Source organism: Sebastes umbrosus, chromosome 15, assembly GCF_015220745.1.
Source record: "Sebastes umbrosus isolate fSebUmb1 chromosome 15, fSebUmb1.pri, whole genome shotgun sequence".
In the NCBI taxonomy this organism is placed as follows: Eukaryota; Metazoa; Chordata; class Actinopteri; order Perciformes; family Sebastidae; genus Sebastes; species Sebastes umbrosus.
Genome location: NC_051283.1, coordinates 15,430,937 through 15,444,821, shown reverse-complemented (window position 1 = coordinate 15,444,821; position 13,885 = coordinate 15,430,937). Strand labels below are relative to the sequence as shown.

Sequence of the window (13,885 nt, the reverse complement as noted above, 5' to 3'; positions counted from 1 at the left end):
AGTAGACGGTGTCAGTACCTGATTTATTAGAAGGTGGGTTTCGATCTATTTTCAGGAGGCATGTGTATTCATTCTCAAGCATTTTCAGTTCCTGTAAAAAAAAAAAAAAGTATGTTTCAACATTACATAATATTGTATAGACAAATTGAGAATCACCCAAAAGTGTGACTCAAATAATCCCTTGTACAGGAGATCACTGTTCACATCCGGTTTCCAAAGCAGTCCACATCCAACGGTTTTGGAAGGCACTCAGACAACGCTGTACAGGCGATGGTTGCGCTAAGTCAGAAAACACTATTATATTGTAGGTCATTTTAGAAAGCAGTGATAAGACGTATGCTCTGATGAAGGTCTGACAGACCGAAAGCTTAGAATAAAGTGGAATACTGCATAGATCTAAGTGTGCGGATATCTTTTCTATCATCTTTTGGACTCATTGATTTTTCCAGTCGCCTTAGCAAAGATTAAGACAGGTGGAGCGGTTGTCATCCTGCATTAGAAAGCAGTGATAAAAAAACGATTTTGTTTTTTAGGTTGGAGGACTCATTGCATAGACAGAGACAATAGTCGCGTTTCCATTCACATATTGTTATTCAAATGTTGAAGTATTGCATTAGAAAAGCTCTATCTTAATGGCAAAATTCAATAAAACTTCCGCAATTGTGAAAAAAAAGTTTGGTGGTTTTCACTTCTGTCAAAAAAGAGTTAATGCACTAAATGTGTTATGGAAACGACAAACTTTTATCTCACATGATTAATCAGCTGTTTCTGCCGTCGGCGTCTTCTCGGATATTCTCATAACGTGCGAATGCTTGTCTTCGTCTCCGGACAGCATGAAACATGGCCAATACCAGCTGACATTAAACAACAATTGAAACAAATTCCTGAAAACCTCTCTCCATTATTCTCTTGTACAGTAGATGGGTTGGATGGCCAAGCCTTCTAAGATCTGTTTACTGGTGGAATACAGCCATGTAGCCTATAGCGCCAACTTCTGAGGAAACTATGCTGTGGCAGAGTTTATTCGCTCTAAACCAGTTCCTGGAAACGGTCCTAATTTGCATTTCTTTTTTTGCAACATGTCAAAAATTTGCTTAAAATTCACTTGACAGTTGAATGGAAACACGGCTATTGTGTACAGACCAACCAGATGATCCCTCACCAGCTTCCCACCCATGCTGGGAGTACCACTCGCGTCTGCAGCAGACAAATGTTTTTTTCACAATTGGTGTGCTACCTTACTTAACTCTCTTTAGTAACTGTTCAGTTCCACATTTGGTATCCTACAACTACGTTGCACTGTTATAATGGATCAAAAGATACTGCTCCCATTATGTGCCTTGAGTACAAACCTTTACATGACCCGTATCTCTATTGTGTGTTTATACTGTACCACTGCTGTGTGTATGGCTGACCCCCTGAGATCCCAATGCTATTAATTATCCTGTATATGTTCTGAATAGTGGAAACTATATACCTATTATTCTATTAATGCAGACAAAGGGGGGCGTATGTCCTGAATTTGCAGGAAAACCCATCAGTATTGAACCTGTATGCATAATCTGTACAATAAATACACAATGGATAGCTTATTTCATCAACAACACTTTACCCTCAGTCTCTTCTCACGGGTGGTTACGCAGAGTGTATAGTTGGTCCAAATCCTATTGGACTCCGGATGGTGAAACCACTGACCGTCCTCTCCGCAGTACTTGGTTGCCTTTTCTGGTAAGAGCAATTATGTGATTAAGTCCAATTTCTCAGTCAACGGAGGATTAAAAGTGAATTCATCATGTGAGGGTAACAAGATATCAACAGAGTTTCTCCTTTGCTCACCTGTGGGGTCAAAATCGGCAAAATAATTTGGGCAGTTTTGGGATGTGATGGTTCCCGCTGGAGTGTCGTCCCAGCACAGCCAGCCATCCCAGTCACGACTGCAGTACAGCCCTGTAGCACCACCAACACAAAAACATATTCACAGGCCTCTTGTTCATACGTTTTTCCAATGAGAACTATGTAACATGTACATATCATGTTAATACATAATAAAATAGTTTGCCGGCAAACTTGAGTTACCGCTACCTGATTTGTTATGAGGTTGATCTTGCTTCATTTTCTCAGAGCATTTCTTTTTATTCTCGAGGACAATTTTTCCCAAAACACCGCCTTGGTCCGTGTCAACCCCTGTGGGCTCTGTGGTCGGCCCTTCGGCAGCATCCCTTAAAGAATGGGGGACGTCCTTCTAAGAAAAAAACAAATGAGTGTACAGAGCAGCTGAGACTATCTTCATCTTGTTCTTCCATTACTTACAGGGAAAAAGCCAACACCAAATACCTCTGATTTTTTCTTTGAAGCTGGTTGACAAGTGGACCCAGTCTGGACCCAGTTCCCAAATTCGGCACAATATTTGGTCACTTTTCCTGTGAGGAAAAAAAAACACGTAATGACTTAACAGCAGCTTGATTATCCTGAAAGCTCCATATACCATATCAAATTAGTTATAGGCACATTATTGCTTCTGTTTGAGGTTCATGTCCAGTAAATAATCTCTATGTTCTTTGCTCCGTCTTTGTTTTTCAGCATCATCCAAACACATAAATTGGACCCTGAATCTTGGCATTACTGGAAAACTGCGTTTTATGTAGCTTGGCACGCATCATCAAACGTTAAGTCAAACAGAAAGTTCCCTCTTGGGGGAAATTTTCTGGCAAATTCTCAGATGTTGGGTTTAAAACCACATGTACTGTAGATCCATGACTGGGCTAAGGATGAGATCACATTGGTCCTGATTACAACAACCGTAGCCTGACTGCCTAGTCGTCTCCGACAGCTCATCAACTGTTCAGCATCCACTTCCAACTGTACGTCTCCCCCTGAAGCCTCATATCAGCAGCATCGGCTTTCAAATAAGGAGCCATAAGGGGACTCTTAACGTCACAGGCATTTTGGTAAGACCCTTTATGAGCCTTCTCTTACAAAACACCTTCTCGCTCTTCTCATTCATATCCTCTCTCCCCATCCATCTCTTTGACTCCAACTTCTCTGTCTTTTTTTGCAATCCCTCTTTTTCTTTGCTTCTCTTTTTATACCCTTCAGTCCAATTTCTGGCCTCTTCCTCACCCCCCTCTCTCTCTCCATCATATTGCATCTCCTAAATCAGACATGACTCAACTCTGGATTTCTTCAACTAGACATAATTGAGCCGCGCATTCCTCACAATGTAATAACTGCTCATACTGTAGTATACTGCAATCCAAACAATAACTGTGCTTACATAATCGATTTCCAAAGTCAGTTTCAATATAAATAGATGTCTGTTTGTTTTCATTCAGTCTGATTGATAAAACACAACAGGCTAATGATTTACCTTATATCTAATTTATGAAACGCTCTTATACTAGCTGTCCTTTGCACTCACTGTTGTGACAAACTTCCTCCATTGTAGCATATAGAAGCAACAGTGATTTCTTTGTTAAAGCTACTGTGAGGAACTTTAAATTTGTTTCGATTTTGGCGGTCCCTGTGGACAAAAGCGGTAGTGTTTCCGACCACCAGAGTCTCTTTAGAAAACATCTAATTTTACTGCAGAAGGATCTGACTGTCTGCTCCCATAAGTCCTGGTTCTGGTTCTCCCGTGCGTCCCTTCCCACCAGCGGGCCCAGCAATACAGCCTGAGCCTTCAGCAGCGCGGTGTCAGTGTTGGCTCCCAGCGAGGACCTGCGGAGCAGCGAGGCAAAGCTCTGCTCCTGGCCAGAGGAGGAGCCGCTGCCGCCAGGCACGGAGCACTCCTACTCTTGACAGAGCTCCGACTGCAGTTCGAAGGCAGTAGCAAAGCCGGACCTGGGTCTGTACACGGTGGGTCTGCTGGAGTCTGAGCTGAAGGAGTTTCTGGTGAATCTGCATAATTTCGCCTGATTTTGCGCGGAATCCGACCCGGTGGCACCGATGACAAGCATTAAGAATAACTATATAGAAATAGCCAATCTTCTCGCTGATGGTCTTGTTTACTTATGGAGGTCATATAGAGGCATCAGTATTAAATTGAGACTGTTTCATAACCAGTTAATTGTTACTTAGTCTACAGCCACGCTATTGGCTCTGCAAGGCTATAAATGCTACCGTTAGCTTGCTAACATGCTCACATGGCAATGCTGTAGATGTAATGTTTACCGAGGTCACAATCTTACTTTAGGATATCAAGCACTTAACACAAATAGCTGAAGCTGATGGGAATGTCAGTAGTTCTGCAGGTATTTGGTCAAAAACCAAAATATTGGCCAAATTAAAATTTTGACTTGATGATGGCGCTAAATGAAAAGTCAAGTTAGTCCAATCGTTTTTGAGACATTTCCCTCAAAACCCAAAATGTGCACCTGGTGACACTAAAGGAAAAGCTATAAGATCACCAAAGTCATTACATCCTCTGGGAACCATGAATGACTGTACATAATTTGGTGCCAATCCATCGAGTAGATAATAAGATATATCACTGAATATGTGGAAATTTTGAACTGCTGGTGGCGCTAGAGGAAATTCTTTAGAGACAACACAATGCCAAAGCTCTTTTTCTCAGCGTTTACTGTTGCCGCGGATGGGTGTATATTGAAGTTACAAATAGTTGAGATATTGGAGTCAGGACCAAAGTGATGGACTGACCAACCAAGCAAAATTAACATTAGAGCCACTTGAGTGCAGACTGATAAAAATAAAGAACTAATTAGCATGAACCTCTAAAGATGCCAATGAGCACACATACTGTAGCATGATCTACAGAACAGAACAGACACCCCCCGAAAAAGATGTCATAGTACTGGCTATGTTGTTTGATTGACGGGCAAAGGCAGGAAATTTGGCAGGTTACCACTTTCTGTTATGACTGATCATGAAATCTTCCTTTAAATAAGAAACTATCTACTTGCTTAGGACATGATGCATACAATGCAATTACATTATGCACTTTAGTCAGAAACACTTGCATTAAGAAATTGACCACGTATAGTAAATGGTTATATACTGTGGTTAGACTTGGTGGAAAAGGCTCTGCTGTTGGAGGGAGCAGAACAAATCTAAAGACTCTGACCAATAACTTGGAGAAATAAACCCTCCTTAATAATGTGGACATTAAATCTTAGTTAAATCAACAATACCAAAAATATAAGGAGGATGTTGTTGGGGTGGAGCAGCAGAGTAAGAATGAATGGATTTCATTGGATGTTACTGGTCAGCTAGTAGCCACACAGCTGACGAACGAGGCAGTGATTGTGAAACATGTATGAAATAGCTAATCAGTAGCTTAATTACATTTTAAAACCAAATTATGATAATTATAGAGTGCAAGCTCAAAACTCGGAACACAGCCTAATAATTAACCAACTTCCCCCTGACTGTCACACATTAAATACAAAATAAAACCCTCCAAGCTTCCTGAAGCCAGTGGACCTTTTTTCATACAGTCAGCCCCATGACCTTTGACCTCAATTACACACAGAAGATTGGATCGTTTTCTGTGTTGCCTGCTGAACTGGAATAAAAAAGTTCAGGGAGCATGTCGCTGTGTATTGGTGCGAGAAGATCTTTCTTACCAATTGGGTCCAGGTCAGGGCGATCTGGACAGTTTTGTGTTACAGACGTCCCGGCCGGTGTCTCATCCCAGCACAAAAAGCCATCCCACATACGGCCACAGAACATACCTCGAAAGGAGAAAGGAAAAAAGGTGTAATGACTGTTCTGTTCGTGTAGCACAAGTGTACATCAAGTCTTCTAAAGCTTCCACTTCAAAAGCCTTCAGTTGAACCCCTGCTGGCAACACTGCCGTCACCTTGAACAAGAATAACAACTGTGTTCTGCTCCCAATCCACCACCTTACAACACCATTACACCTGTGATGCTCTCCCAAAGCTAATCGATTTGGCCTTAAGAAGCCTTAGAAATGATTTGGGCCTCTCACCGGTTCTGTTTTCTTGGTGCTCTTTGTAGGACAGCTCAAGACATTTATATTGACCCTGGCTCACCGCCTGGTCCTGTCCATCTGTCACGCTGCGTCCAGGCCTGAGTGATGGATCTGAGATTGACTCAGCACCTCCCACCACCCTGCACTGTTGAGACAATACGGCACAAGAGGTGACAGGAAGGGGGAAGAAAACATGTTTATACAGACTTGGAACACAGTGTGGAGTATAGATAGGAAGTTTTTCTGTGATTACTGCTCTGATCTACATTCCCCTGACAGTCAAAGATAAATACTATCTTGTATGGTGCTGTTAGTTAAATTTCTACTACGTCACGGTTTTATCATGTTTAGATAAAGACATAAAGATAAAAAATTAATAGAAGAACAAGCATGATAAGTTTTTGAAGCATCTTCAAAGCTGATCTGAGGAGGATTTCACTCCGCTTTGAATTTCTAGTGACTCACTATTACCGTAACTCATTAAAGTGTGTTTGGGAGCTCACAAAAGAAGTTAAGTAGCTGATTTCCACCAAAATGCATCTTATCTCTGCTCTACAGTTTGTATTTGGAGGTAGAATTAAAAATGAAGAAGAAGAAGAAGAAGTGTGAAATGCTGATTTTGATAATGCTGCTCACTGAAGGATAAAGAGACCACTTTGGTTTGACTTATCTCGCATACTTTTGGGGGCTGAAAATTAAGCCTCTCAGAGTGCCAGGCTCATGCACCTGCATTTTCTGAATTTTAATACTTTGCCTGGGAGATTGCCTCTACATGCCTTATCATAATTGAGATGAAAACCTCCTACCTGTGTCTCTTTGTGGAGGCAAAAGACCAAAATACCATTCTTACCTGTCTGATAAACGCTTGTAAAAGTCAAAACACTTAAGAAAGAAACAGTGACTTTTGTGAGAATGCCGACGTCCCATGTAGCAGTTTAGCAGCCGTACATATGATGTCACTCCAAACATTGAAGTAAATGACGTCATACATACGACCACCAGGCCACCACCAGTATCAACAGATGAGAAAAAAAGATGTCAAGGCCTTTCGTTGCCTTTTTACAATTCATTCATCTTCCTGAATCAATGACAAGACCACTCGAAAAAGAAAGTACAGACACATAAAGCAGAACAGCGTAGATACATCAGGCAGAAAAGATTTGCCACGGCTACTATTCTGGATGTTTAGCTTGATGCTAAACAGCAAAGGAAACGTCCATTTCACACCGACACTGAAGAATTGAGGACCAACTGTTGGGCCAATGACTCTTGAAGGACCTCTATTTCTCTGCAGTAAAAGCTTGAGCTGTCTGGAACAAGATGAATATGGTCTCTGAGCTTTCCAACATTTAGAGCCACGATGTTTAAAATACCATTTATTATTGAATCCTCATTAAGCCAACTGGTGTGCTGTAATGTGTAAGTAGAGCTTCAAGTCCATCAAAAGGACTTTCAAAGTTAGATTTGTCTAATTATAACCCCTTCCTCATCAGCATATTATAAATGACAGAACATACTGCCAAAATGTAAGATATCACATTTGTGTTAACATCTTTGACTGATGATTGCAACACTGCTGTAAGCTAATTGATGTAATTCCTCAAACACTGGAGAACACTGTGAATATGACTCAACACTTCGAGCTGATTTGAAATAAGATGCTACAGTATATACTGTAACACTTTGTATTTGATGGTAACAAACCACCAGCCCCCAACATCATGAGAATATATTCAGGAAATACAGACATACATATGCTTTATCCTTCAATATAGGTGGGATTATGGCACCTTATCGCATATGAACACTACACCAAAAATAACAGAGCATCCCGATGGCCAGTGCACAAAGCTCGCTCTGGCTCCAGTTCTCTTTATACATGCATGTCTGGCCCGTGCTCTCTCACACAGTGGTAAATGTTGTGGGCGCGCTGGCTGCCTGCTCCAAACCTCACGCAAAGCACTCTGCTTGTATGATCAATTTATTTTTAGAAATTCATTTTATATTTTACAAAGTAGAATATGGGCAATAGTCTGGAAACACAAATATTTTTCCATACTCTCTTTTCCTCTTTTCAATACTTATCCAGAGCTGGAAATGACTAAAATCAAATTCCCTACATTTCCATACTATGTAGGAGCCCTGAGATGAACACTTGCGGTGTTAAATTTCCAATCGAGAGGATCAAAATCCCTCTCCTTCCAATAAACCAACATGGGACCTTATTTCGGAAAAAATATGAATAGTAGTCAACGGCGAAAGACAAATATGTTTTTGATACGGTTTGTCAATTTGAAACATCATTTTGCAAGTCTGTGTATGCAGTATGTCGTAAAACTGTTGAAGTATAAGACGTAATTAGAAAGACTACACACCCAAAAGTCGCATAAGTGACGTTAGTTAGCTGACATTACACTCATCGAAACCTTGTAGAGCCGGTCCTGCATGCTTGCTCTTATGGAACCAATTAACTTTCCTTTCGCACAGCTTTTTGGCCAAACTAGTTGTGATTTTAACCTCTTTTAATACTTTTTCCCTCGTTCTGGGATAACGCTAACGGGCATGTTGGTGTTGTTTGAGACGAGAGATGTAATTCACTGAGCGGTTTCACACAAAACTAAATGATACTACGACAAACCTACGACAAACTGAGACTTTCTTGACTTGCAAAATTATCTTTTAAATTGACAAAACATCATATGTGTAATTCATGGTGCAATTCAAACAGGATGAAAAGGTTAGTCTCTCATCATTGACCGTACTGTATATATTTTTTCCTAAATAAGTTCCCATGCGGGACACCACAGAGTTTTAGACCCAATGAGGTATTACATTTTCATTTTGTGTCTATATCCAAACCAAGTTGAAATACAGGTTAAATGCAAGACATTGTAAACTGTGAGTCATCTGCATAAAAGGATCAGATATAGTAAGAACATGCAGACACGTGCAGTCATAGATCACTCTCTTCTGGGTCATCCAAGTTTGTAATGAACAAGCTGAGCTAACTATAAACTATAATTATCAATTATAAATGGTGAGTGAAAATTAATCATGAGATTTTTTTTGCTGAGAAAAGAAAACCACTAGACCACAATATATTACGTGTCCATTTAATGAAAATGTAATCCTATGTTTAAACACACGTGTGCAGCATACATAATGGGCAAAAAGAGAAGGGTAAATTTACCTTACAGCGTTCCTGGAATTAAAAAAAGAGAGCTTACCGACAGGAGAAACCAAAGGATCCAAAGGGAGCCTGGTAACTTCATATCTTCCTCTCACAGGCGAATCTCTAGAGAGAGAGAAGAGAGCAACAAGGTACAACTATCAGAAAACAAGTTGTCTACCGTGAAAGTGACTGACTGAACAAACAGATGGCTGTTTCAAATCCGGATTACGGCCTCAGGAGAAAACAGCAACAGCAATCATTAATCTGAAATGCAAAACACTGCAGCAAAGGCACTGCAGTTTACGGCATTTCACACTTTGTGTCTGAGAGATAGAGATAACATGTACCAATCAATACGTGAAACAACGGAATAAAAGAGTAACGTTATATTGTGTGAGCAAAAGGAGACACAGTCAGACAAAAATAGTTGATGGTCATTAATCATCTCGTGCTGAGCCTCCACTCCTGCAGGACGGCAGCAGAGTGCATGTGAGATTAAAATTCACTTCAGGTCTCTTTGCTTTGGCTCGCAGAGACTCTGTTGGAAGCCCTTCACTCCGCAGTTTGAACAGTTTGGACGACCTATTGGTTGTTGTCCACACGCCACAGCGACCCAGGTAGACATGCATGAGTAAAGTCACTGTGAGAGGTTAGCAGGATTGATAGTAATTGTTTTGGCTTTCAGATACACACTGATGGTAGGCTACTCACGACAAAAAAAACTTTGAACTGCATCGGCCAAGTATTTAAGGCTAGGAGTGCTGATCTCTGAGACCCTTGAATTTCCCTAAAATTTCTCATTTCTCATTCATAATTGAGTAGATATGAGGATGATTATTATTATTAATGCTAGACCCAGATGTCCTCTGTCTTATATCTACTCTCAGAAAGAGGCCTCATCTATTTCTCTGTCCTAGGCCCAGATATAGTCCTACCCTCTGTGTCAATTACATACAACAGAGTAGAGCTGAAACGATTAGTCAATTAATCTATTAGTCAATTGACGGGAAATGAATCAGCAACTCTTTGGAAAATTGATTCATTGTTTAAGTATTTTTTCAGGGGAAAATGGCAATCAATACCTGGTTGACCTCAGAAAACAAAAAATGTAACTTAAAATTTGAAATTGTTGGCAGGATTTTGAAGTAACAGTTCATTTGATGACTCTCGGCGTAAATCTTATAGTATTTCCTGTTAGCATTAAATGGTTTGTCTTAAGTTCTAGACAGATACATAGATAGATAGATAGATAGATAGATAGATAGACAGATAGATAGATAGATAGATAGATAATGTGCAAAATGTGCAAATTTGTTGCAGTTTTTTTTATTTTAAATAAAAAGTAAATGAGGTAGTATCCCGACGTGCAAATTTAACATGTTCAAGGTTATTGAAGGAGCAAAACAGAATGGAGTATGGTTGAAACAGAAAAGTTCTACAGGTTTTTGTGTTGAAAAATGACAAAAAAGTACTTCATCCGATTTCCTGTTGACAAATTGACAGATGATTTTTTTCAGCTCTAAAAAAAACCCAACTTTTTATTTTCAATTTTTTCACCGTAAACCTCATCCCCAGTCTGAATCCAAATCTCTGTCTATTCAGCCATTATCGGTCCTATCCTAAACTCTGCTCGGTATTTCCAGTTTAACAAAAGACGATACAGTATACCCCTGTGGATCCAGTATCCTGGAAAGCTCAGTCAAGGACACAGCGACAGACCGCTCAACATTTCTGCTTTGAAAAGAAGTAGTGAAGAAACACAAAGAAGCACACAAAAACACCAATCAAAGACAAAAGGGGAAAAAACAGAGGACAGAGGAAGGAAAGAATGGATCCCAAAATAGCCTCTGGGAAGAGAAGATCTATAAAAACCATCATTGTGCCAGAACAGAGAATTCACACCAATTATCAGCAAATAACCTCCGGGTGTTTCTACAAGTCAAACTACAGAAAAGACACATACCGACAATGCACAAAGGACTTCTTAGGAACTGTCAATTGATTGTTTCATCATTAACTGTGTATTGTCGAGGACAGGGAGAACTAAGGTGCATACTAACAGGTAAAAATGTCCTCAACAAAGAAAAAAAAACAAGCATTGGCCATTTGTTAACACTTAAAGGAATAGTTCAACATCTTGGGAAATGTGCTTATTCACTTTCTTGCCGAGCGTTAGATGAGAAAATAGCATAAAGACAAAACCGAGGGGAAAAAGCTATCAAAGCTCTGTCCAAAGGTTAAAACACAACTATCAACACCTCCGCTAACGGTGACGACAAGATTCATGCAGATTATAAAAACACTCATATAAATACTTTAGGAAGGTACCGACACTGGCACATCATTAAAATATGACTTTTGACAGGTCATTTTATAATATCTACAGTATGGGAATTGTGTCTGTGTGATTAAATCGGGATAGCAGTAAAGGGATTATTTGAGACACCAATAATCTCTGGAACATTTCAACATTATAACACACTCTCAGTACATCAATAATGCATTTCCCAACAGCAAGCATCACATTTTAATATCTCTGCTGCACATGTGACATTTTACTCAAACTCCCAGCTATATTTGGCAGCGGGGGGAGGAGTGGGCTCTTTCTACTACGTCTTTCTGTCTCTCCCATTAGCTGTTCGTGCGTCTCTAAACATAGTCCCCAGAGCATTTATCGGGCCATTATGTCTAATGTGATGTGATCAGTAAGGCTTGAAGCATGTGTAGCTCATTAATGAGACAAGACCCCATAAAGGGAAGACAAGGGAAAGCACTCAAACGGGATGGGTGCATACTGTAGCACGTAGTAGACGTGTAAAGCACTCGATCCTCTCCAGGAATGCTGTTTAGCATTATGGTGCAGTGTGTAGGATCTGGCGGCATCTAGCAGTGAGGTTGCAGATTGCAACCACTTGAAACTTGTGCCGTGTGCCAAGCGTGTAGGAGAACTATGGTGGCCGACACGAAAACGCGAATGTCCCTCTCTAGAGCCAGTTGTTAGAGTAGCGTAGGTTATTTGGAGAATAGTAGGGCCATAGCTTAGAGTGTGTGCGTGTACGTGGGAAGGGAGTGGTGAAGCAAGAGAGAGAGATAGCGGCGGTGAATGTACAGTGGAAGTTGCACTTTGTGCAGAAATAAATGCTGCAGCTCCTCAAGACCAACAGAGGTTCCCCGTGTCGTGTTTCCCGGCGGCTGAGTGGAGTGACGGTGGGGGTTAACTCCGGAGCGAGTAACGTTATTGACTCTGGCCCAAGCAGGAAAAGTTAACACAGTGGTTTGTCCGTTCTGGGCTACTGTAGAAACATGGCTCCATGAAAAGGACCCAGATATAAACGGTTCATTCTAAGCTAACGAAAGCACAACGATTCTAATTTCAGGTGATTATACACTAAAGAAAACATACTTATTAATATTATATTCAATTTCTGCCAATAGATCCCCTAAATGTTACACACTGCTCCTTTAAATCAACTGTAGATCACGTGAAAAGTCAACCAAATGGGAATTTGAAGGAATCTGCTTTTGCAACATTAATTACAGTTTAGATTCTAAACTAATTTGAAAATAAAGACACGTTAATTACTGTGGTGACCGTAATTAAAATGTCTGTAAAATGAAGGTTTAAAAACTGTTGTAGTTGAAGGTTTTACTCTTAAATTTGTGCCCATAAACAGACACTGATTTAGTTTGAAAATCAATGAAAAGCGTCTTTTTTTTCCTGGAGTTCTGTACTTTACAAAGGTACACAATGAATGTGTGGCTGACATTCAAACTTTAAGATATGTTATCTTTTTGTATATTCCACCCATCATCTGCCATCATTGTTTGGAGTACTTTCATTCCATGGTTATTATCGTAAACTAAAACTGAAATTAAAACGAAAATAAGCAGTAAAAAATATTATCGTAAACTAATACTAAATCAAAATGATATCCTTTAAGAAAAACTAAAACTAAAACAACGAAAAGATATTATTGCCTGGTTAAAAAAAAAAGAAATTAAATAAAAATGAACGTAAATTAATTTAAATTTTTTTTGTTTTAATATATCACAACCAACAAAAGTAGACAGAATGACAGCAACTTTCGTGACATTGAGCTACAGAAATTCATCGGACCTGACATTCCGCAATTGCTTCACAACTAATCCCTACTGTTTTTCACATGCAGTTTAGTCTTGTAGAATTAAATAACAAGAACATGATTTCAATACTGTAGTCGATGAAATGCCATTTAACCATGCTATTCAGCTCAGGTCTAATGTTAACCAACTGGGATCAGGATGAAATTGCAGGTGACAAGTTTCCTTGTCAAGTGTGGTAGTGAAAGAGTACTCAAGTTGATTCTCAATTCAAAAGATTTTAACATTATGGTCATTCCTACACAGTTCTCCAACCATGTATTTTGTATGTGTCTACATACGTCAGAGACATTATACCTAGCTTTAACAAAAACAAACTCAAACTAAATAGATAAAAAACTATAACTTTCTGACGGACTGATACTAAAACTAAACTAACATGATATTGAAATGTCAAAACTAAAAGAAAAGAAAAAATACTCGACTATTATAACCTTGTTTTGTTTGTGCAAGAAAACTCTACATTTGGTGGTGATAGACATATTGCCTTAGGCTTTCTTCTGTTATTCTCAGAATCTCTATAAAATTGAATAAAAGTGTCCTGATTTTATTAGTATTATTATTCATGTGTTTTGCCCTTGGTCAGATCCTCTGTCTCTTCTCTCCCCCTCTCCTTCTGTCCT

The 13,885-nt window shown here is 39.6% G+C and overlaps 1 protein-coding gene and 1 long non-coding RNA gene across 2 annotated transcripts in view; one reads left to right on the top strand and one right to left on the bottom strand.

The window, feature by feature from the left end:
- The window catches only part of calcr (calcitonin receptor), a 64,476-nt gene that overhangs the window by 25,118 nt on the left and 25,473 nt on the right, over nt 1–13,885 (bottom strand). Inside the window, exons 2-9 of the mRNA XM_037795494.1 lie at nt 9,178–9,245; nt 5,948–6,095; nt 5,583–5,690; nt 2,335–2,420; nt 2,083–2,242; nt 1,837–1,947; nt 1,613–1,725; nt 19–91 (exon numbers count right to left, since the gene is read on the bottom strand). Coding sequence (XP_037651422.1) covers nt 19–91; nt 1,613–1,725; nt 1,837–1,947; nt 2,083–2,242; nt 2,335–2,420; nt 5,583–5,690; nt 5,948–6,095; nt 9,178–9,222 — 844 coding nt within the window. The 5' untranslated portion in view covers nt 9,223–9,245. The remainder of the gene's footprint in view (nt 1–18; nt 92–1,612; nt 1,726–1,836; nt 1,948–2,082; nt 2,243–2,334; nt 2,421–5,582; nt 5,691–5,947; nt 6,096–9,177; nt 9,246–13,885) is intronic.
- LOC119503632 overlaps nt 2,682–13,885 on the top strand; it is a 23,298-nt gene continuing 12,094 nt past the window's right edge. Inside the window, exon 1 of the long non-coding RNA XR_005210361.1 lies at nt 2,682–3,997. This is a non-coding gene — a long non-coding RNA (uncharacterized LOC119503632). The remainder of the gene's footprint in view (nt 3,998–13,885) is intronic.